Source organism: Trichosurus vulpecula, chromosome 1 (assembly GCF_011100635.1).
Source record: "Trichosurus vulpecula isolate mTriVul1 chromosome 1, mTriVul1.pri, whole genome shotgun sequence".
NCBI lineage: Eukaryota > Metazoa > Chordata > Mammalia > Diprotodontia > Phalangeridae > Trichosurus > Trichosurus vulpecula.
Genome location: NC_050573.1, coordinates 286122130 through 286148146, shown reverse-complemented (window position 1 = coordinate 286148146; position 26017 = coordinate 286122130). Strand labels below are relative to the sequence as shown.

The 26017-nt window shown below is 38.6% G+C and overlaps 1 protein-coding gene across 1 annotated transcript in view; it reads left to right on the top strand.

Annotated features, from left to right (window-relative positions):
• Positions 1–26017, top strand: part of SLCO5A1 (solute carrier organic anion transporter family member 5A1) — a 184791-nt gene that overhangs the window by 128403 nt on the left and 30371 nt on the right. The window contains exon 5 of the mRNA XM_036758213.1: positions 22094–22292. Within this exon, the coding sequence (XP_036614108.1) occupies positions 22094–22292 (199 nt within the window). The remainder of the gene's footprint in view (positions 1–22093; positions 22293–26017) is intronic.

Below are 26017 nucleotides of genomic sequence, written 5' to 3'. Positions count from 1 at the left end.
TCCAGTCCATTTCCAGTTAGTGGTAGTTTCAGCTAGGTCCTGATTAGTGTGAACAATGAATCTGGTGAAGTGGTCATATTATTTGGATTTCTATCACCCTATTTCCTTGGGGCTGGAACAAGTTACCATGTTTTACATAATTATAACTTTGAATAGCACAGATTCAGATATATGCGACCATTTCAAGTGATCCTTTATTCACACTAATTTGGATAAGATAAACAAATTGGAGAAAATCAACAGAGGGAAGGCACTAGCATTAAGGGGATAGTGAAAGACTTCTTGTATATAGAAGGTGAGTTTTTGGTTGGGACTGGAAGGAAGCCAGGGAAACCAGGAGTAAGAGAAAAAGAGACAGGGAGAGAAGGGAGGTGAAGAGAGGAAGGAAAGAGAGAGGGTGAGTTAGTTCTTTCCAGACATGTGGCCAGAGCCTGGAGATGGAGTGCCTTATGTGAAGAACAGCAAGGAGGTTGGTGTCACTGGATCTCAGAGTATGTAGGGGTAAGTAAGGTATAAGAAGACCAGAAAGGTAGGAGGAGGCCAGGTTGTGAAAAGCTTTGAATGTCAATTAGAGGATTTTCTATTTGATCCTGGAGGTGATAAGGAGCCACTGCAGCTTAATTTGACAGCCAAATGGAGGACAGACTAAAGTGGGAAGCATCTTGAGGCAGAAAGACCAGCCAGTAGGCAATAGTCCAGGCATGTGGTGATGAGGACATGTTTCAGGCTCGTGTCAGTGTCCAGGAAGAAGAGAAGGGAGTACTTAGGAGAGATGCCACTAAGGCAGAAATGATAGGACTTGGCAACTGATTGGATATGAGAGGGGGTATGAAAGAAAATGAGGAAGTAAGGATTATATCTAGTAGCCTCTGTGACTGAGAAGATGGTGTTTTCAACTAGTAGTGAAGTTAGGCAGAGAGGAAGCTTTTTTTAGAGAAAGATGAGTTCAGTTTTGGACATGTTTAGTTTAATATGTCTACTGGACATCAATTTTGAAATTTCTGAAAGGCTAGGTTCTTTATCAATCCTTGACTGATTTGAATCAAAATAGATTCAATGATGGCACACATCACAGACAGTGTACAAAGCTCCCCAAACAAGAAGTTATTACTATGATTCCTTAACCCTCAATTAACCAGAATTCCATTCACCAGAACACCCCCATTCCACAAACAATTCTAATTAATTAAAATTTTACTGTGTTATTTTGGATAACTAGCTCAGAATTCTTCTTATCTATTGAGTGCTAGCCTTCCTTTATTCCTTTGGATTTCTTCTCTGCTGCCTCACATGGGCATAGAGGTGGCATTGGGTTCAAAGGCTGTACCAATCAACCTCAAGCTCTACATACCTGCACTGATGAAACCATAAATCTGTAAATTACTGAAGTATTCTCTCTTGAGTTCTGAGAGAGACAGTGACTGTCTTTTGGGGGGAGGGGTGGGAAGGGGACTCTCTAGGAATGGAGCAGGTAGAATCACTGCTTTTGAGCCCTCAGGGATCTTTTCCTAGCCAGGTTTTCTTCTTAGCAGATGTTTTCTGTTTGTGTAGAGGATGAGAGGTGATATTTGATCCCTTTGCTAGGACACTTTAGGTTTCCTTGCATCCTGATGACAGTTTCACCCAGAGATGGAAAATTAAATAAACTTGGCAGGCAAAGTGGTGCAGGGGAAAGAATAAAGTTTTTGGAGTCAGAAGACCTAGGTTAAAAGCCACTTAACTACCTGTGTGACCTCAGGAAGTCACTTAGTCTTTCTAGGTCTTAGTTTCCTCATTTCTAAAAGGAGTAGATTGGACTAGATGGTCTTTTAGGTCCTTCAAGCTCTAATTCTATGTTTCTATGTTTCATCAGTCAACCAGTCAACAAACTGTTCCAATGGTGTACAAGTCACTGAGGAAGACTTACAGTTTAGATAAGAAATAGTTCCTACCCTCAAAGAACTTATAGTCTCCTAAGGGAATAAGATACAAAGAAAGATCAACTATAACAAACAATATTACATCATAATCTTTTTTAAAAAACATTTTTATTTAAAGTTTTCAGTTTCAAATTCTATCTCTTTCCCTTCCTCCTCTCCCCTCTCCCTGATATGGTAAGCAATTGGATATAGGTTACACATGTGCAATTATGTAAAACATTTCCACGTTAGTCATTTTGTATAAGAGGACAAGAACAAAAGAAGAAGAAAGAAAGAGTGAAAAATAGTGTGCTTCAGTCTGTATTCAGTCAATATCAGTTCCTTCTCTGGAGGTGGATTGTATGCTTCATCATTAGTCCTTTGGGATTGTCTTGGATCATTGTATTGCTGAGAATAGTTAAATCATTCATGCTTATTTCATCAAACAATATTGATGGTACTGTGTACAACTTTTCCCTGGTTCTGTTTACTTCACTTTGCATCAGTTCATCTAAGTCTTTACAGGTTTTTCTGAAATCATCCTCATTTCTTACAGCACAATAGTATTCCATTACAATCATATACCACAGCTTGTTTAGCTATTCCCCGGTTGATGGGCATCCCTTCGATTTCCAGTTCTTTGCCATCACAAAAAGAGCTGCTATAAATATTTTTGTACAAATAGGCCATTTTCCCTTATTTTTGGATGTCTTTAGGATATAGACCTGGCAGTGGTGTTGCTGGACATGATATTTTATTATGAAGATTCATAACAAACTTCTCTATGAAGTCTAAGTCAAAAGATCATAGCCAATCTCTGGGGTTCAGGGAAGGCTTCATGGGAGAAAGTGACATTGGATTTGTATGTGAGGGAATAGGTAGAAATCCAACATGTGAAGAGGCAGGGGAGGGCATTGTAAGCATAAGTAACAGCATGAGCAAAAACATGGAGAAGGAATAGCATAGGATATCTTAGGGGTCAGAGAGCTATATAGTTTGGTTGAAACATAGACTACATGGAGGGTAGTAATATGAGAAAAGGTAGAAAAGAAATGGTGATTCCATATTGTGAAAGGCCTTGATGCCAGTCAGAGTTTTAACTCTATTTAGGATGCAGTAATGATCCATTGAAGTTTTTTTTTTTGAGTGGAGAAGTGACATGAACAGATTTATACATAAGAAAGTTGATGGTAGGGGGTCAGAGCCAAGATGGCAGCTGGAAAGCAGGAACTTGCTTAAGCTGTCCCCCGAATCCCTCCAAACACCTGTAAAAATGTCTCTGAACAAATTCTAGAGCTGCAGAACCCACAAAATAGCAGAGGGAAACAGGTCCCCAGCTCAGCAGAGCCTGGATGGTCATTGGGAAGGGTCTATTACATGGTGCTGAGAGCAGAGGGCAACCCAGTGTGGGCCATGCTGGGACTGGGCCATGCCGGGACAGACCAGACCCAGAATTAGCCAGCTGGAACAGGCCTTGAGACCATGAAACAGTGAGCTGTGGCAGTTACCAGACTTCTCAACCCATAAATGCCAAAGAGCAGGTTAGGGGGAAACTATGGGAATCGAGTTCAGAGTGGTCCAGCCACCAGCTCTGGGGGTGGAGGAGGTGGTGCAGCAGTAGTGGTTGCAGCAGCAGGAAACTCCTGAGGCTGCTTCCAGAACTCCAGTGTCAGCTGCTTCCCGAGTCCCTGGCCCACACGGTGGGAGGAATCTAGCAGGGGATCAGAGTGGGAGTGCAAGGAGCACTTTGTGGGCACAAAGGCAGATTCTCTTGCTGTGCCCTGCTTGGATCTGTATTGTGGTCCTGGTTGGCAGTTCTTGGGGGAGCAGGAGCACTGCTGGGACAGAGCCTGGGGTGATGGTGGAGTAGAAGTAGCTCTGAAAGCAGCAGTGCTTGGACCCTAAAGCTTGGGACAAAGTACTCTCTACAAGCAGTCATAACCTGACAAAAAGCTCAAGGGTCAAGTAGTTGTCTGGGAACATGAACAGGCAGAGAAAATGAACTCAGACTCAAACTCAAACTCTAGATTCCTTTTTTGGTGACAAAGAAGATCAAAACATATAGCCAGAAGAAGTCAACAAAGTCAAAGAGCCTACATCAAAAGCCTCCAAGAAAAATATGAATTGGTCTTAGGCCGTGGAAGAGCTCAAAAAGGATTTGAAAAAGCAAGTAAGAGAAGTAGAGGAAAAATTGGAATGAGAAATGAGAGTGATGCAAGAAAACCATGAAAAACTAGTCAATGAGTTGCTAAAGGAGACCCCAAAAATACTGAAGAAAATAACACCTTAAAAATAGACTAACCTAAATGGTAAAAGAGCTCCAAAAAGCCAATGAGGAGAAGAATACCTTGAAAGGCAGAATTAGCCAAATGTAAAAGGAGGTCCAAAAGACCACTGAAGGAAATACCATCTTAAAAATGAGATTGGAGTGAGTGGAAGCTAGTGACTTTATGAGAAATCAAGATATTATAAAACAGAATCAAAGGAATGAAAAAATGGAAGACAATGTGAAATATCTCATTGGAAAAACCACTGACCTGGAGAATAGATCCAGAAGAGATAATTTAAAAAATTATTGGATTAGCTGAAAGCCATGATCAGAAAAAGAGCCTAGACATCATCTTTCAAGAAATTATCAAGGAAAACTGCCCAGATATTTTAGAATCAGAGGGTAAAATAGAAATTGAAGGAATCCATCAATTATCTCTTGAAAAAGATCCCAAAAAGAAAACTCCTAGGAATATTGTCACCAAATTCCAGAGTTTCCAGGTCAAAGAGAAAATATCGCAAGCAGCCAGAAAGAAACAATTTGAATATTGTGGAAACATGATCAGGATAACACAAGATCTAGCAGTTTCTACATTAAGGGATCGAAGGGCTTGGAATATGATATTCTGGAGGTCAAAGGAGCTAGCATTAAAACCAAGAATCACCTACCCAGCAAAACTGAGTTTCACGCTCCAAGGCAAAATATGGATTTTTAATGAAATAGAGGACTTTCAAGCTTTCTCAATGAAAAGACCAGAGCTGAATAGAAAATTTGACTTTCAAATACAAGAATCAAGAGAAGCATGAAAAGGTAAACAAGAAAGAGAATTCATAAGGGACTTACTAAAGTTGAACTGTTATGTTTACATTCCTACATGGAAAGATGATGTGTATAATTCCTGAGAACTTTCCCAGTATTAGGGGAGTTGAAGGGAATATAGACAGAGGGCACAGGATGAGTTGAATATGAAAGGATGATATCTAAAAAAATGAAATAAATTTAAGGGGTGAGAGAGGAATATATTGAGAGAGGGAGAAAGGAGAGTTAGAATGGTGTAAATTATCTCACATAAAAGTGGCAAGAAAAAGCAGGTGAGGGGCAATGAGTGAATCATACTCTCATCAGATCCAACTTGAGGAGGGAATAACATACACACTCAATTGGGTATCTTACTCCACAGGAAAGTAAGGGGAAGGGGAAAAAAGCGGGGTGATAGAAGGGAGGGCAGATTGGGGAGGAGGTAATCAAAAGCAAACACCTTTGAAAAGGGACAGAGTCAAGGGAGAAAATTGAATAAAGGGGACAGGATAGGATGGAAGGAAATATAGTTAGCCTTTCACAACATGAGCATTGTGGAAGTGTTTTACATAATGATACATGTGTGATCTATGTTTAATTTCTTGCCTTCCTAGGGAGGGTGGGTGGGAAGGGAAGAGGGGAGAAAATCTGGAACTCAAAGTTTTAAAAGCAGATGCCTAAAAAACAAAAAAAGTTGTTTTTTGCATGCAGCTAGGAAACAAGATGTATAGGGAATGGGGCATAGAAATCTATCATGCCCTACAAAAAAATAAGGGGAAAGGGGATGTTGGGGGAGTGGGGTGAAAGAGGGGAGGGCTGACTGGGGAATGAGGCAATCATAATATATGCCATCTTGGAATTGGGGGAGGGTAGAAATGGGGAGGAAATTTGTAACTCAAAATCTTGTGTAAATCAATGTTGAAAACTAAAACTAAAATATCAAACATTAAAAAAAGTTGGCGGTGAAATTTAAAAGATGTATGTCTTTTACTGTGGTGGAAAGACTTGTTAGGAATCTAACACTAAAATTATCCATTTATTTTCATAAAATTCTTTTTTGAAGGGGTTGAAAGAGGAGGTCTGGTATCATTCTCATTATACAACTGGCAAAACTGAGGAAAAGGAAAGTTGATTTTTTTTTATTTAGTGTTATACCCTAGCCTAGAAATACAACATTCTTTTTCCCAGCCCAGTCCAAAAGAGTAGCTTGAATTCCCTGAGAGCACAAGAGAATTTCCCTTTAATGTGTAGGAATCCCATTCTGGACTAATGAGTTTCTTGGCCTTTGAGTGTCTCCAGGATATCATCATTACCATGCAGACAGGAAGTACACTTCTCTTTTCATCTAAATAATGAAACATGTGCTTGGGCATTATCAGAAGTTGAAGTCATAGTCTTTCTGTAATTTGAACCAGCCCAGGAAGGGCCACAGATAATTTGTTCAGCTGCCAGTGTATCAGCTGTCTGTCGTGGCATCTCTCCATTGGTTGGGAAGGGAGGGCATGTAGTTTCTCTGGAGTTGTTCCTAGAAATAGATGGACCACGATTTCAAATGGTTACTTTTCTTCAGCTCACTGACTCTAGACTCAGACTTAAACTGTACTAGAGAAACTGAATATAATTTTCTCATGTCTCTATTTACAGCAGATAATTATAGCATCTTAATGTTGGAAAGGACCTTAACTCTACCCAGAGAAGAGAACATTGTTGGCACTACATGTCATTAAAACAAGTTATTTAGAAAGAGTATAAGTGCACAGTCGCCTTATTCACAGGAGAATATTTTTAAAATAAAATATAATAGATGTTAATTTTATGTAATAGTTCATTTCATCTCAGAAACTGCTTCTATGAATTTTTCCAGCATAATTTCCATGCCAAATTCCAAGCCCTGACACCTTTTTTGCAAATGTAACTGAACACAGTAGACCTTGTGAGAGATACTATACATAAGTTCAGTCTATGAAGGCAGGTAAGTTTTTTTTTCTCTGACTAGACTTAATCTAGCCCTTTGAGCATCTTCTCTGAACTAAAATGGTTTTTAAAAATGATTTTTAATGTTAGCAAATTATCTACTATGGGCTCTTAAGGGCAGACTATTTGATTTTTTTTTAAACACAGATCTCATTCATTGTGATGTTAGATTGATGATAATTTGGAAAAGGTTGGATTAAGTTTACCTTTGTTTAACAAACTGCTTTAGATAGAGGTCAGATAAGTACTGTAATCACATTTAAAAATTTGTTATGGGGTAGCTCTTCCCAGCAATGCAAGTATCTAAGACAACTCCAAAAGACTCATGATGGAAAACGCCATTCACATCCAGAGAAAGAACTTTGGAGTCTTAATGCAGATGGAAGTATATTATTTGCTCTCCTTTTCTTTTGTTGTTTAGTTTTGTTTCTTCTTTCTTGTGGTTCCTCCCATTGATTCTAATTCTTCTTTACATCATGCCTAGTGTGAAAACATGTTTAATATGAATGTATGAGTAGCACCTTTATCAGATTGCATGCCATCTTGGGAAGGCAGGAGAGGGAGAGGGAGAAAACTTAAAACTCAAAATCTTATGGAAGTGAATGTTGAAAACTAAAAATAAATTAATTATAAAAAATTTTGTTATGGGGATGTTTAAAATACTTGAGGGAACAAACTTCTCAAGCAGCCTCAAGAACTTCTCTTAGAAATACAATTTTTATTCCAATAATTGATATGTTAATTTAAATAGTCTTATTTGTTCACTAGATCTCAATAACTGTGAACTTTCATAGCTTAATTTGAGTTATTTTATATATTTGTCTTGGAATTCCTTATAGTAGATCTGGAAAAGATTTTAGAGATCATCTAGTCCAATTCTTACTTTTTAAAAAATTATGTTTAGTCACATACAATTATTGACTTCACTGTCACACCCTGCAGTTGTTCCTGTTGAACCTCAATCTCCCCTCTCCCCGCCCCGCTCCATTTATGCTTCAGCTTTTAAAGGTCAGGATGAATACCTGCCTAGTTCTCTAAGATGTTAGCCTTGGTTTGTGGCTTAAACAGTGCTCATGTTTCTCATTTTGTCATTGGGATTTCTGAGCATAAAACTATCAATTTCACTAGGCTGAGTTTGCCCACCCACAAAACGCCACCTGTAGGATAACTTGAGGACAGCTCTGAAGCACTGCTCTTTGACTATGACTTTCTGACCAGCGGGCTTGCCTAACACGGTTATCAGGTTACATTTTCTCCCGTTTGTGTTACTTAGTTGGAAAGAGTGAAGGATGACTGTTGGGTGGCCCTGTACCCAGTTGGGGCATAGTGTTGTGAAGAGGAAGAGAATAAAGCCCTCCAGCATGCTGGGCGGACCCTCTGGTGAAAATACTTAAGGCAGGACATGGACAAGAGTTTCACAGGATAAATAGGCAAGGACATGTTGCCATCTCTATCGTTAGAAGGAATACCTTTGTTGAAAACATCCATTTGAGTATCTTAATATTTGTAGTAGTATATTTGACTTTTAAAATTTGTCATACAAAATTGAAACGAATTGTTTTATTATAATTCAGTTTACTTCAGTTTTTCCAAGACACATTAGAATCATAAAAGGAAAAGGGATTCATCTGAGAATTTATTTTTATATTCCAAATTCAACATGTGAAATATACCCTCATGCAGAGCCTGGATGATATCATGTAGGAGGCAGCTAGCTGGTGCAATGGATAGAGTGCTGGTCCTGGAGTCAGGAAAACCTGAGTTCAGAGTTGTCCTCAGACACTTTTACTTGCTGTGAAATCTGGTAAGCCACTTAACCACTTTCTGCCTCAGTTTCCTCAACTGTAAAGTGAGGATAATAAGAGCACCTGCCTCTGAGGATTGTTATGAGGATCAAATGAGATATTTGTAAAGCACTTAGCACAGTGCCTGGTACATAGTAGGCACTTAATAAATCCATCCATCCTTCCTTCCTCCCTCCCTCCCTCCCTCCTTCCCTCTCTCCCTTCTTTCTTTCCTTCCTTTCTTCTTTGGGGTAGGGGTGTACCCTGACAAGCACAGTGTGTTGGATTTCCTCTCTGGCCTGTGGTCCCATTGCCATTATTGTGAACTGGACGGTCATCCAGGGCCACTGACCCAGAACAGTCTCAGGGCTTCAGCTGGGGGAGAATACAGGAGTTATATAAAGTTTTCCAAAGGGAGACCAAATGTCTTCCACCAGGGCCCCTCATGGAATTAGGTGGACTGTCACCTTCCTGGCCTCTCATGCAAGAGCCTGCCCATTATGTGCCAACACCACTCTTGAGCCTGCTTCACTCTAACCCCTTGCTCTTTCATTGCTGTTCTGGAAAAATACCTGGAAAAATATTTGTAGATAATAATATTTGTAAAGATAATATTAGTAAAGTACTTAGCATAGTGCCTAGCACATAGCAGAGACTTAATAAGTCCCTTCCTTCCTTCCTTCCTTCTTTCCTTCCTTCCTTCCTTCCTTCCTTCCTTCCTTCCTTCCTTCCTTCCTTCCTTCCTTCCTTCCTTCCTTCCTTCCTTCCTTCCTTCCTTCCTTCCTTCCTTTCTTCCATCTGCTAACTTCATCAACTAGATAGCATCCCTAAAAAATTTAAATACACGAAAGTTTTAAAAAATCATATTTGTTTCAAAGAAAAGACATATGAAGGAAGATACTATCTGTATCCAGAGAAAGAACTGACAAATAGAAGTATGTATAGAATGATTTTACATATATACATATTTGTGTTTAATGTTAGCCATCTCTAGGGCATGGGGTGGGGAGGAAGAAAAAAAGAAGTTCATATGATAACTTTATTATATATTCAAAAGGAATAGCAAGTTGTACATAATAGATTTGTAGTTTCATTTACAATAATTTTTATATTAGGTTATAGAAGTGCTTATTCTATTTCAGAAATTAAAAAGTAAAATAAATAAAAAATTAAAAATAATCATACAATTTTGGATGCCACATTTGAGGAAGAATAGTGGAGGTCATGTCTTGAAAGGATCAATGGAAAGAGTGGGGACTGTTTAGCCTGGAGAACAGAAGACTTGGGAAGGGGGCATAATAGCTGTATTCAATTAAGAATTGTTATGTAGAAGAGGAATATTGACTTGTTTTGTTTGACTCCAGGGAGTAAAACCAGGATAATGGATGTAAGTTGCAGAGAGACAGTTTTAGGCTTGATGACAGGACAAACTTCTAACACTTAGAGCTATCCAAAAGGAGAGCTTGCTATCTAGGGAGATAGGAAGATTTTTCAAGTACTCGAAGTCTTATGTAAAGGCTAGGTGATGGTTTATTTGTTAGGTACATGGTGGAGTGAATTCTTATTCAGGCATAATCCCTCCCAACACACTGAGATGTGAAACTGACAACTCCACTTTTGACAATTTGTTCTTAAGAAGGGTACACTGATTTTAATAAGATAATAACAAAAATGCCCTTGACTTCTGTGTCTTTCTGAACCTTTTTTTCTGCTCTATATTATTTTCCAGATTACATAATTGTCTTCATTGTTTACATTGGTTTTGAGTCTTCATTAAGAATCATTTCATATCTTCCCATATGTTGTTGCATTACTCCTAATTATAATAGTAATAGTATAGTATGTAATACTAATTGCATAACTCAATATTCCATTATGTTCAAATGCCACAATTTGTTTAATCATCTTAATCTTTAGATACAGAAGTTGTTTTTAGTTTTTTCATTGTGAATAAAATAATGCTATTATGAATCTCTTTGTACATATAAATCTTTTTTTGACCTCCTGTAAGCATTCTTAAAGTATTGTTCTAGTAGTGAGATCACTGGGTCAAATGTTATGAATGTGACTGAAAGGTGACACCTATTTACAATTCCACCATAAGAAACTCTGTCAATTGATGGGGGAAACAAACTCTGAGTTTGGCAAAACTGTATAATTTTGTACTAGTAGGGGAGAAGGTTGATGTCAATTAGAGAAAAGTCTGAATATATTAAAAATAGAATAGCTTAAAGTAAATCTGGTTTCATTACTTGACTGGGTGTCTGGAGATCTAAATTCTAATACTGATTCTGCCAATGTGACTTTAAGCAAATTAATTACTTCTCCAGGCCTCAGTTTCCATATCTGTAAAATAAATGTTCAGGATCAAATTCTATGACTCACAAAAATAGAGAGTCATTAAAGCAAGGGCATTTCCCTCATATTAGCCAGTGACTTTTCATAAGAGCAAAAATATACACATAACTCTTTGCTCCCAAGTTTCTCTATCAAATTGGGGAAATAGGTTTTGCCCAATAAAATAAATTAATGAGGTTAAAAGAATTTTTTTTGAAACCTTTGGTAGCATCATGCCCCCGTTAGCTCTGGAGATATTTCTTGTCCCAGCCTGGCTTCCTGGGCTCTTAATATTTTCTTCTTCTTGGTAACATTTCTGCTGACCATTGTTCTCTCCTGGATTTTTCTCATTTAGATCTCTTGCTGAGGAGGTTACATTTCTCCAACTTCTCCCTATATTAATGATATAAATGCAATTTTCTTTTTCAGATTTCCTAAAGAATGTATTTTTTTTTAAAACCGCTAATAATGGTAGGGAAACATGCAGGATTTTAAAACAACAAAGGAAAAATTACAAAGTTATCAAATATCTTACAACTTACAGGAATAGTTTTTCAATGAAAAAATATGAAGACAGGAGGCTTTGCTGTTTTTTAGCTGTTCGCTGCTCCCTGATTTCATTTCCTTTTATGTGCCGCTAAAGACATTCTCCCTCAAAGTGTCTCTGGTTAGGATGCTACCTCAAGTGCCCAGGCTTTTAAACCCAAGTGTATTCAAAGTCAGCAAGTTAGGTCTTGGGATTTTTAGTCCCCATGTAGGGTTTTTTTTAAAACTATTTTTATCTCCAGATGTGAGGCCTCTCCCTGAGGAGGTACTTTCAAAGGTGGTCCAAGAGATTTTTTCCAAGGGTTTTGGGCCTCCCTACACTAACATTGTAGATGCCACTCTCTTCCACCCTGAACCTCTCAATGGTCTTGGCCCCTGGAAATTCCACTTCACCCTTGATCTTTTATTCTATAGGGTCTTCTATCTCTTCTCCCCAATTCAATAAATTGCTATGGTTCCCTATTACTTCCAGAATCAAATATAAATAAATCATCTGGCTTGCAGAGACCTTCCTAACCTGCCCACTCCTCCAACCTTTCCAGTATTCTTATACCTTACTTCTCTCCACATCTCCACATATTCTCTGATTCAGTGACTCTGGCCTCCTTGTTCTTCCTCATACAAGAAGGGTGGGGGGGGAGGGGAAGGGGAAGGGAATAAACATTTATATAGCACCTACTGTGTGCCAGGTATTGTACTAAATGCTTTTAAATAAATATCTAATCTGATCCTTGCTACAATCCTGCAAGGTACCTGTAAGGTAGGTGCTATAATTATGCCTGTTTTACAGTTGAAGAGCCTCAGAAAACAGGTTAATTTGCTCAGGGTCACACAGTAAGTATCTGAGGCTGCATTTGAACTCGGGTCTTTCTGGCTCCAAACCTAGCTCCCCCTCCACTGCACCACCAGCTGCCTCTGATGCTGTGGACACTCCATTTCCTGACTCTGGACATTTTTACTGGCTGCTCTTCGTTCCTAGAATACTCTTCCCCTCCATCTCCATCTTTTGGCTTCTCTGGTTTCCTTCAGGTTTCAGTTAAAACCTTACCTTCTGCAAGAAGTCTTTCCTGGTTCTCCTTCACGTTAATGCCCTCCCTCTGAGATTACCCTCAGTTTATTCTGTACACCTTTTGTGTGTAGTCAGTTGTTTGCACGTTGTATATTGTTCCCACCCCCCTAAGATCCACGACTGTTTTTTGTTTTTGTTTTTAGCATTTAGCAGTGCCTGGCACATAATAGGTTACTTAATAAATAGATAGTAATTAACTGATCAGCTATGTTTGATTTTCCTGATGATTATGGTAGATTTTGCCCTTAGCTGAAGCTTGACTTCTTCAACTGTTGTTTTAGGCTACGGGCCTAGTTACCTCAAGAGGCCTGGAGACCACCACCCTTGAAGTCCCTCCAGTTTATTTCAAGGGAAACAAACAGGCTGTGATCTGTACCCATTTTAGAGCTCATACTCCCTATTGTATCTCCCCCTAAATTCTCATTTCTGGTCTGAGTCATAGACTCTCAAAGCAGGAATGAGCCATGCAAATTATGTACTCTAACTCTCTCACCTTATAGACTGGGAATGTGCTAAAGGTCACATAGTAAATTAGTGATCTGAGGCTCAGGACTCTTGATTTCAAGTTCTAGGCCTCACTATGAGATGAGTCAGCTAGGTGGTGCAGTGGAGAGAGAGCACTGAGCTTGGAGTCAGGAAGACCTGAATTCAAATGTGGACTCAGACACCTATTGGCTGTGTAACTTTGGACAAACCATTAATCTCTGCCTCAGTTTCCTCATCTGTAAAGTGGGGATAGCAGTAGCATCTACCTTAAATGTTGTGAAGATCAAATGTGATGGTATTTATAAAGCACTTAGCACCATAGTAGTGTTCAGTTGTTTCAATCTTGTCTAACTATTCTTGACTCCATTTGGGGTTTTCTTGGTGAGGATACTGGAGTGGTGCTATATAAATGCTAGCTGTTTTCATCATCATCAGAGTCTCATCTGTTTGATAACTGTGATAATATTTGCTACCTCACAGGTATATATATGTATATAACTTTATAACATATATATGTGTATATAACTAAAGTTATAACTTTATGAATCTTAAAGTGCAATAGAAAAGGACAATGATGCATTTTTATTTCATTTAAGTCTTACTGGATCTGCTTTAATGTTTGGGTGAGAATTAAAGATATTTATCATATCAATGTTTGCATTTAAATGAGTGCTTGAAAATGATTTGCTCTTTTAAGCAGTTTAAACATTCCCCTTATAGCCTCGTTGGAACTCCCAATTTGCCTCCTCTTTCTTAGGAGGCACAAAGTTGAACTTCTGGCCCAACCTATGTAGATTGTTAATAAACTCAAAATTAGCACATTAATGAATTAATTGAGTAGTTACTGTTTCAGTACACTCTAGTGGCCTATCAGAGTTAATACAGCTTACTAAGTAGTCTAATCTTCAGCCAGGGAGTAGCCTAGGTATGGGGACAACTTGGCTCAGTATTTTTCTCACACAGAATTGATTTGATTTTTAATGTCCTTGCCCTACTCCCTGTGGATGTGGAGCTTGCCTGGGTTTCTGTAACTAGGCTATTAGTGAATGTTAAGATCATCATCTGTCTCCATGGGAAAGCTCTGAGTGCTGCAGCATTTGGACAACAACAGAAAGGTCAGAATTGGAAAAAGTGCTGACTGAAAGCTGATCTGGCTGTGGGGCCCTGGGTCCAGCTGTACATTTGGCACTGACACAATAGTTCCTGTAGGCCACACCCAGCTGTGTGAACTGGAACTGAGGACAATCACTTGATTATCAGCTCTCAGTTGAGTTCTTGATTTTGCTCAATGAAAAATTAATGCTCTAACGATGAGCTAAACTTTTCCTTTGGAATTGCCTGTAAAAGAGGCCCTAGGTGTGTAAGGGCGGGGGGCAGGCCTAATTTTTTGCTGTTTCACCTTTGGTTTCTTGGAGCTAGGGAATTGGAAGTAAATACTCTGATTTTGCATTTCATCTTTTAAAATCAGCGCTGTCCTTCGGTTTTTATTGCTTCACTGTGGAAAAGCCTTTTAGGTTTGTAAGCCATAAAGGATAAAATATTAATTTAGTTTGATTTTTTTTGAATCACATTCAGCATTTGCTATGAGAGCACCTCAAGGCTTTTTGTTAGTTGCATTTTTGTAGGAGCCTGAAGTGAAATACATTACTTTTGTGGAATCTACCTTTTTCTTGGATTGTAATACCAGCAGACTTTAAAAGGGCACGTGATTCCCCAAGTAAAAGGGCTCAAGTTTCTCTCCGGCTGCTCTATGTCTCCCTAACTTTTTCTCACTGATAGCAGAGGAGAACCTTGTAAGTTACTACTGTAGAATTGGATTGTTTGGGCCTAATGTGAGTTAAATATGTATCAAGTTATTGCAGCTGGTTCTTACATCTGTATCTCAATTAATTGATTTAGAGGTATCCAAAAATACTTCTTAATGGTTTATATTAGAACCCCTTTGAACCCCTTATTGACCTTGGGAAGGGAAGATCATTATATAATCAACAGAAACACAGAGAATTTGTTATACTCTAAAAGAGGCTCTTTTATACAGGACATTCTAAGGACAAAGCAGACTAGTTTTGTCTCTTGAAAGTGCTCCCATAAAATGCTTCATTCAGTATACACTTGAAAAAACACAAGATTTCCAGGTAAAAGACCTGGATTCAAATCCTGTCTCTAATACTTGCTAGCTGCATCGCTGGGGGCAAATCATTAAGTCAGTCAATAAGTATTTATTAAATGTTTGCTAGCAAGTATTGTTACTTCCATTTTTATGGAGTCAGAGGTGTTAAGTGATTTTCCAGGGTCTTACTGCTAATAAGTGGCAAGGCCAGGCTTAGCATATCTAGATCCTTTAATTCCAAGTCCACTGCCCTTTGTAATACAGTTTCTGAGTTTCATTTTCCTTATATATACAGTGGAGATAATACTCCATAAAGTTCTATTCCAGTGCCTTATTGTGTCATGGAGGTAGCACTTAAGTTTTTGAAGGCTATACCAGTGAAGTTCAACCTCTGTTAGGTCCCAACATGATGGAAAGGTTTTGATTAATACCCTACTGATGAAATCTTCCTTTCTGAGGACCAGTACAGTGAGGCTTATCTCCAGTAGACCAAGAGGGCACTTGGTGATAAATTCTTTGGCTGTGGCAACCCAAGAAACAAAGAAAAAGACAAAATTATCCTTAGGCTTGGGAGGCTCCCTTTTGCTTGAACAATGGTATTAGTAGTGTTGGAAAAGGGAGTAGAAGGTATTAAGAATCACTGGGTTGTTTTTTTTTTTGCCATCTGTAACCTTAACTTAATTGTTGGCATGCTAAATGTGAGATCTTTGTCCAGTGACCAATGAATACACATACTATTGGAGGAACTGAATTGTATCAGACATAACATTCTTGTTCTAAACAAAACCAGAAGAAGGAAGTTATATTTTGATGAAGGGCAGCTCACAAATTCTTCTTGGAGAGGCAAATAAAGAAATTGATAATTGGTTCTATTCTGTATCCCCAAAGAAAAAGAAACATAATTTCCTAAGACATTTGGTCATCTCATTTTTGAGTACTCACTATAATTATTTGCAAAAAGACCATTGCAAAAATAATTGCAGCTTATATACCAACAGTTGTTTCAAAGGATGAAGAGATAGAGAAATTCTGTGAAGAATTGAGTAAGATCCTCTAAATGCACAGATGCTTTGGTACTAGGTGACTTCAATGCAAAGTTGGGTAATAGGTAAGGATGGGGAGAAATTTGCTGAAAAATACAGAGCAATAATAAGGAATAAGACAGGCCAAAGACTTTTGGACTACAGTGACCTCTTATTTATGTATCATGAACACTTCGTTTAAAAAATGTTTTATTGGTCTTCCTTACTCCTCCTCAGCACCAGCTAGCTGCCCCAAAGAAGATGCTACATGCAAACTACTACATACTTACATACAAACAAGATTTTTATAGGACAAATTGGCAATCATCCCAGGGGAATTAAGGGGGATTGGGAAAGGCTTCTTTCATAAGTCACTGATGTGCTCCCTGAGGAAGAAGCTCTTCGTGAGAGGAAGGGGGCCAAGCAGTTGGACCAGGCCAGGATTGTGCACAAGAAATATGGGATGAGAATGACCCAGTTTTGGAAGAGCCAAGGGATCGATTTTCAGGTCAATTGTGTGAATCATTTCTGCAGCGGACCACAGCTACACCATCATTCAATTGACCAACAATGGTGAAGATAGAAGATTCTGTAGAGTTTATAGCTTGTTATTGGTAAAAACTCAACTGCCCACCGGAGCAAAATACAGCCTGGAAAGCCTTCTCCAGCGTCGGTTCTCATGCATTTGTTAATGATCAGACCGGATTCCTCCATATATGCAACTACAAAGAAAATGTCATTAGACAATGGCTGGGTCATCCTCCCATTGGCATCTAGACCACAAGAGGAAGCACCCCAGCATCCAGCCCGTTCTCTTTAGACCAGTTCTCTACCTTGCCTCTCCCCTGGCTTTATGTCTCCCTCACTAGAATGTGAGCTCCTGGAAGGCAGTGACTATCATTCTGTATTCCTAGCACTTTGCACTGTGCCTGGCACATAGTGATTAATAAAGGTTCTATCCATCTGTCTGTCTGTCTGTCCATCTATCTGTCGAATCTACCTGTCTATCCATTCATCCCTGTATCATCTATCTATCCATCATTTACCCATCTGTCATCTATCTATCCATCTATCTATCCATCTATCTGAACATCTATCTATCTGAACATCTATCCATCCATCCATCCATCCTTCCTTCCTTCCTTCTATCCATCTATCTATCTATCTATCTATCTATCTATCTATCTATCTATCTATCTATATCTATATCAAAGGAAGGCTACAACAGGAAGGGAATTATTGTTACTAAGGTGTTCTTCACTGTCATGGTGGATGTCCAACACCGAGTCTCGCTGGAACACGGATTCTGCCTACATGGACATATCTTCCAGATGTTCCTGTTTGGAGATAATGTGTCAAGTGCACCAAGCCTGAAAGCTTGCCTGCCCTTACTATCTATCTGGTCTTTCTGCTTTGGAGGTTTGGCCATCAAATGAACCATGGTGCTGCTCCAGCAGCGAGAGAAAGTTCGATGTCCCCACCCCAAGTCCATCGGACTCCCCGACAGCCCAGCTCTGGGCTCTGGATGGCATCAGAATGGAGCCTGATCCTGCCTGAGGGGGCACAGGCAGGGTTCTGGCCCAGACCAGAGGAAGCTGCTGAGGGGAAAGGGCCATCAAGGGTGTCTGCTATTCTTGGGCCAGTGGCTGAGCTGGGTCATGCTTCATGCCGCATCAGGGTTTCTCAGACATTTTATAAGGGGCGAAATTGGAAGAATGTTGATTTTAATTAACCCGAGTGCACAGATATGGGCTGAAAGACCAAGGGAGGAGGAGATCTGTTTGCCGGTCTTGGGATCCCCTGTAGATTACCTGCCTGAGTGCTACCATATGTTTGGGTCAGAGGGACATGGCCACCTGCCTGGGGGAGGAGGCCAGAGCTGGGATCTAAAACGACCCGCTCCCTTCAGTGCTCTGGTCAGACTCCCCTCTGTGGAATTCATCCGCAAATGCTCCCTTAGGGAACCTGGGAGAGACAAGTTTCCCACATAGGGGGAATATACTCAAGCATGTTGGTGTGTCCTTGAAGCCAGTGGCATTGGCCAACTTGTTCTTCCTTCCATTCAATACCAGCATCTCCCATGCCATAGCTTGCCCTGACTGTCCCTCCTGCCTGACAACCTTCTTGTCCTCCCCCCTCTTGGGTTTCCTTCCAGATTCACCTCAGATCCCACCTCCCAAAGGAGGTCTTTCCCAGTGCCTCCCCCACCCCCACCTCCCCAGCACCTTCCCTCTGGGATGATCTTCTACCAGGCTTGTAGCTGTCTGCTATGGACCTGGCTGTTGTCTCCCCGTTAGGAGGTGAGCTCCTAGAGGTAGGGGCTTTTGCCAGTCAATGCCTGACACATAGTAGGTGCTTCATGCATCTCCTTGTTGTATCTCTGTCTGTTGGGTTTCTTTTATATTTGTGTCTTTGCAAATTCTGTTATAAGACAACAGGCCACCCCCAATCAGTGCCCCTGAGGAGATGACTTTGCACTTAAAATTGTAAACATTTTGTGTTTACTCATCTCTGTACCCAGCATTTCCCCCAAGGAGGGTGGGGGCCCTTTGAAAATAGGGACTGTTTCCTTTTTCATCTTTGCATTTAACATAATGCCTGGCACATAGTAGGACATAAATATAAGTGCTTGTTGAATGAGTGAATGTATGGTTATGGTCCATGATCAATCAACAAACATGTATTAAGTGCCTACAATGTGCTAGGTGCTGATGACACAAAAGTGAACTATTTCCTGTTCTCAAAGAACTTATATTCATTCATTGAATCAATAATCATTTATTAAGCACCTCATGTATGCTAGGCACTGTGTTAGGTGCTGGGCTTGGAGTCAGGAAGACTCACTTTCCTGAGTTCTAATGTGGCCTCAGACACTTACTAGCTGTGTGACCTTGGGCAAGTCACTTAACCCTGTTTGCCTTGCTTTCCTCATCTACAAAATGAGCTGGAGAAAGAAATGGCAAGTCACTCCAGTATCTTTACCAAGAAAACCCCAAATGGCGTCATGAAGAGTTGGCCATGACTGGAATGACCAAACAACATCAACAAATGTATTTTGTATGTATTTGGTACACACCTAATTATTTGCATGGTGTCTCCCTCTGTAAAAAAAAAAATTATTGAAACCATTTGTCTTTCAACCACTAACCAGATTGAACCATCTCTTATGACAAAGAAAATAATCAAGCAGAAAAATCCTTTACATTTACTGAATGCTACAATCCAAATAATATGTTGTTGTAGTGCTCCTCTACCTCCCCATTGTGAGATGTGAGAAATGTGTTTAATCATATCTGCTTTAGGATCTTGTCTGTGTTTTCCATTCCATTATAGAGCTTGATTTCTGTAGACAGTCTTTTCCTTTACATTATCAACATCATTATATGTTATTTTCTTAGTTCTGATTATTTTGCTCAGCAACAAATAGTATCTTTAGATCTTGTCACATTTCCCTGAATTTTTCTCATATTTTATTATTATACAGTACTATCTGGTTACCTTCATATACCACAATTTAAAAGTCATTTATTGATCAAGGGGCACTCACTTTGTTTCCCATTCTTCGCTACCACGAGGTGCCACTATGAATATTTTGCTATATATTGAGCCTCTGTGTTTGTCTCCCCTTATGTCCTACACTGAAAAGGGAAGAAAAGAAAATGCTTCAATCTGTGCTTTGAGTCCATCAGCTTTCTATGTGGAGATAGCATGTTTTATCACGAGTCCTTTGCTATTGTGGTTGGTTGCTGTGTTGGTCAGAATTCCTAAGTCTTTCAAAGTTGATTTCTTTATAATATTGTTATTATATAAATTGTTCTTCACATTCTGCTTTTTTCACTTTGTATCAATTCATAAAAATATTTCCAGGTTTTTTTTCTTTTTGAAACTATCACCATCATTTATCTTTGACTTCTTTGGAATATATGCCCAGTGGCGGGCTTGCTGAGTAGGTAGGAACAATTTAGTCATTTTTCTTGACTAATTCCAAAGGGAAATACAAAACAGCTGGAACACTTCATTGCTATGCCAACATTGACTGCTCCCACTGGGTTAGCTCCATTGTATCCCAATTTTATTCCAGGTGTACATTATCATTATAATCTTTTTTCCCCCAGTAGACATTTCTTTGAAGGGAGAGGAATGAATAAAGCTGGGACTAAATAGCATAATGACTCCAAATGATATTTCTTATACATCTGTGATCTCTTCTATGGAACATGTTCATTTTCAAATAAAGGTAGGGGAATTTTAGATTTAAAGTATACAAGAAGAAGTAATGAATGTCGAGAAAGACCCTCTTGATTGACCAGGATTAATGGGAACATTACTCTTAGTTAAAAAAAAAAAATCATACTATCATGAAATGAGAGAGCTGCAGGCTTTGTGTGTAATGCTACTGACACCACATCCTACAAGTTTTGAAAAATTTTCATCCCGAAGATCTCTAAACACTTAAAGGCACTATGTCTCATGGCACCACTCCTACAGAAGGATTAATATCCTCCCTTTTTCTCAGGGGGCTTCAGAGATTCTCCCAGACCTCAGGAGGGTTCCACAGTGCAGAAAATGAAGTTAGCTCAGCAAAGGTATTAGGGACAGAGACGGGAAGAGAACCCACACTTCCTCACTAGCAGTCTCATGCTCCTTAACCACATCTCTAACCACACCTCTCCTTTAAAAAATATTCCCTGCATGTTCAGCAGCTGGAGGTTAATGCCTAGGAGTCCTAGAAAGCAGATCAGGAACCCTGGGGAAAGGGACTGGATCTTTTTTAAACTGTTACAATACTTTGCATACAGTATACTTTTGATAAAAGCTTATTGAATGAATGAATCCAGGGCGAGAATAAAAGCCTTTATCTAATCTTACAGTTTGAGGGAAAAGGCAAAGCCTTCAGAGAGTTAGCGCATTGCTGTATTCGATTTCATTTGAAGGAGAAATAACTGATGACTTCAGATCCTACTTCGGGATGTAAGGGATTAAATTGTGGGAGGCACTGGGACAGGATGCCTCTGACAGAGAACCTCTCCAGCTGCATGGTTTTGGTCAATCAAATAATGCTGTTTGCACACATGCTAATGACTGTAATGAAGACTGAATACTTTAATTCAAGTAAATGAATTATTAGCTTTATAATAGAAATGTAAACAGGATCTTAATGAATTTTCTAATGTATTTTGCTTCTGATCTTGTCCATTATTTACTGAAAGCTAATCTGTAGCTAAAGAAAACCCAAGACTACTTTGTTCTTATGATTTCTCCTCCCTCATCAACATAAAGGTTATAGAATTAGTAGTCCTGCCAGTGTTCTTCTATGAGAAGGTTGTTTTTTGTTTTTTTAGTTATTTGATACTATTCCTGGACTCTTGGTATTTAAATCAAATGATTTTATTACAGGTTTATCTTCAGGTTCAGCCTTGAAGTACAGTATACTTTCAAGGAGAGGCAGAAGACCCTCGCACAGCCCATCCCAAAAGCCTCCCTCTGGGCTCAGTGATGAATGATACTAATTTAACAGGACTCTCTTATTAAAGCATGCAGATTCAGGTTTCTGATAGCAGGAAAATATCCTATCTAATTTTTTTCTAGAATTTAATACCAGTGCACACAGTAGGCACTTAGTGTTTGTTGATTAAATGAATCAGGATTCTATTATATACCCATGAGTTTGTTGATTATGAATATTCTGTTGATTATTTGCCATATTACAAAAAAATCATAAAAATATAATTAATTGAAAAGGCCAATGTAAGTATTCATTCATTTTGAGTTAATCTTCTGCTTCCTTTCTTTTCCCTAGGTGTGATTATCGTGCCCAGTGCTGGTGTTGGTATTGTCTTAGGAGGTTACATTATAAAAAAGTTGAAACTTGGTGCCAGAGAATCTGCAAAACTAGCAATGATCTGCAGTGGTGTGTCTTTACTGTGTTTTTCAACACTCTTCATTGTTGGATGTGAAAGTATTAACCTGGGTGGCATAAATATTCCGTATACAACAGGGTAAGTATCTGCGAGTGACTGAACAATGAATATTATTACAATCATGGCAAACTCTCTAAACACTTATGTATTCAACTGTGTTGTAGAACCCTAGGATCCTATGTGCTTTTCTAATTGTTCTCAGGTGAATGTTTTATCTCTGCCTAGATTGCAATTTCTTTCAAGGGCAGTGATCGTGCTTCCTTACTTCTTTCATGTCTTTGTCCCCGCAAATTGCTTTCTACAATGCTTTCACCCAGATGATTTCTGCTGATGGTGAATGAATAAAATTAATAACAACTCTCATTTATGTAGCACTTTACAGCTCACAAAGCATTTTCCCCAACAATAATCCCTTGAGACAGATAGTAAAAGTATGACTATCTTCTTCAAATCCAATTCACACATGAGTCAAGACATCACCCCATGATGTCATTGATCTTCTTTGAAAAATAAAATTAAGGACAAATAACAACAATCCTTTTAAAATGAGAAAACTGAGAATCAGTTTGAGTAACCAGGTTGACCAGTCATTGAGATAGCAAATGTTAGAGGCAAGGCTGGAATCTCAGCTTTCCAGACTGAAGTCTAGGGCTTTCTGCATGAATAGAAATGTTTCTTTTCAGAACCCATAAAAATGCAAACATTCCATCACTCAGGCATATCAGAGGTGTTTCAGTATGCATTCATTACATAGGAGGAGTTCCGTGTTTATTTTTAAACATAAGGTTTTAGTTTATGAAGAAAATGCTCAGTTATTTTACGATTTTTTTACTTCATAGTAGAGATCCATGTTGCAGTAGATTCCATTTGAAATTGGAGTTGGGGCATTGGGGCAATTTAGAATGATGGGCAAATAACATTGATCAAATCATAAGAGTATGTTATGTTATTAAACCTCATTTTACCCTGAATATTATTTTTCACATAAGGAAATTTATTTTTCTTAATGCTTTGCAAACAGAAATCATGTCTGAGTTGTTCTTTGCTATGTCCTAGTATTAGACTGTGGACAAAGATAATCTTTTTTTAATTAGATTTTTTATTTTTAGTTTATAACAGACAAAGATAATCTTAAACATGCTTTTTATGATGAAGGATATCATTAAAAGTAAGATAAAAGGATTAGTCACAACTTTTCCTTGAATAAAGCCCATAGCCAAGATAACTTGGCATAACTGGATAGAATTTGATCTTGATGTTGGGAAGACTTAGGTTAAAATCCTGCCTCTGGTATTCACTAGCCATGTAACCAAGGGCGGTCAGTCAATAAATAATTATTGAGAACCTACTCTGTGCCAGAAACTGTGCTAAACACTGGGGATACAAAAAAAGGCAAAAGACCACCCTTTCCTTCAAGGAGCTCACAATCTAATGGGAGATGATTCTGCTCATTTCTCCGAGCCTCCATTTTTTGTGTTAAGTGGCCTCCAAGGTTCTTTCCAGCTTTCATTGTGCTTTAGATTTGGGCTTATTTAGGCAGAATGTACAATAAAATGCTTCCTAGAGAGATGATCTGCAAAGTAAATACTATATGCTTTCTAGAACCGGAGTATTGGCTATTTTGGATATACTTCTATTTTGGACAAAACTGAAGCATATTACACATTGGAGAAACTGTCTAAAACTTGTCAGATATGAGATAAAAGTCATTTACTTGATGTGGATTTCCCAGAGAAGTAATTTTCTAAAGCTCAGGAACAGGACAGCTCAAGCTGCTTTCATTTGAATGGTTTACCCATTTGGATGTGTTGGCAAAACAACCAAGGGAAACAAAGCCCTAAATGATGAGCCACTGATGAGATGCCTGGTTTCTGACTTTAAATACAGCTTTGATTTTCTTGTAGATGTAAATTGAGTTTCATGTATGTATTGCCAAGTCACTTAGGTTGGAAAAAAAAGAAACAAAATGAAAAAGACCTATCAGAATTGCAAGTAAAAGACATAGTTTCTTCCTGTGCTGCTTTACATGGTGAGATCATTCAAGGTGTTTGGCAATCAGATAAACTGTTGCTTATAGAACATGGGATAGACACCTAGGGCTAACATTCATGGGATACTCATAAATATATATGATCTTTTGGGTTAAACTGACTCAGAGTCTTAAAAAATCCTAAATGAAATGTCAGATTTGTTTCTGAAAAAAAAAATTATTTTAAACGTTCTTTTAAAATTTTGAGTTTTAAATTCTCTCCCTCCCCCCTTTCCCACCTGCTGAGAAGGCAAGCAATATGTCAATTATATATATGAAATCATGTAAAGCATACTTATATATTAGTCATATTTAAAAAAGAGAAATGAAGACATAAAATAAATTGTACTTTAATGTGCACGCAGAGTTCATCAGTTCTCTCCCTGGAGGTGCATAGTATTTTTTCCTCTTGAGTCCTTTGGAGTTGATCATTGTATTGATCAAAGTATTGATCATGAGTCTTTCACAGTTGATCATCATTACAATATTGATTCTTCTCAGTTCACTTTGCATCAGTTCATATAATTCTTTCCCTGTTTTTCTGAAGCCATCCCTCCATCAGTTGTTTCTTATAGCATAGTAGTATTACATAAAATCATGTGCCACAACTTTTTCAGCCATTTGCCGAGTGATAAGCCAATTGATTTCCAATTCTTTGCCACCACAAAAAAGCTGCTATAAATATTTTTGTACATATAGGTCTTCCCCCCCCCCCCTTTTTTTTAATCTCTTTAAGATACAGACCTAGTAGTAGGGGTATTGCTGAGTCAAGGGGTATGCACAGGTTTTGGTTTTTTTTTTTTTAGTAGAGACTTTATTTACAGAAACAATAATAACAGCTTAGCTTAGGTGAGTTATTTTTTAGAATGAATCTTCATTTCTAGGTTGACATAAATTGTGCTAAGCCACACATTCAACTGGACTGTTTGAGCACAGTTCCAAATTGTTCTCCAGAATGGTCAGACAGTTCACTACTCCACCCACACTTCATTAGTATACCTATCTTCCCACATCCCCTCCAGCAGTTGTCATTTCTGATAGGTGTGAAGTAGTACTTCAGAGTTGTTTAAATGTATATTTCTCTAATCAATAATGACTTAGAGCATTTTTTTTCGTGTGGCTATAGAGAGCTTTAATTTCTTCTTATGAACTCTGCCTGTTTATATCCTTCTAACAATTTATCAATTGGGGAATGGCTCTTTTTTTTTTTTTATAAATTTGACTCAGTTCTATACTCAGTATATATTTGAGAAATGAGACCTTTATCAGAGAAAATTACTCTCTAATTTTTTCTTATTATTTTATTGTCTGTGGTACCTTTTAACAAAATATCATTTCCCTGATTATTTCTTTTTCTTTTCTTTTTTTTTCTTTTTGCAAGGGGGAAGGCAGGGCAATTGGGGTTAAGTGACTTGCCCAAGGTCACACAGCTAGTAAGTGTGTCAAGTGTCTGAGGCTGGATTTGAACTCAGGTCCTCCTGACTCCAGGGCTGGTGCTCTACTCACTTCACCACCTAGCTGCGCCCTTTTAAAAATTTTTTGTTTATTTTCCCTGATTATTTCTTTTAATTAGGTCTATTTTTACTCCTGTTTTGTCTGATAGTTACACCTGCCTTTTTTTTTGTTTACTTCAACTGAAGCATATTAGATTCTGCTCCAGGCCTTTATATTAACTCTGTGTATGTCTTTCTGTTTCAAGTGTGTCTCTTATAAAGAACTTTGTTGGATTCCGCTACTCACTTCTGTTTTATGGGTGGGCTCATTCCATTCACAT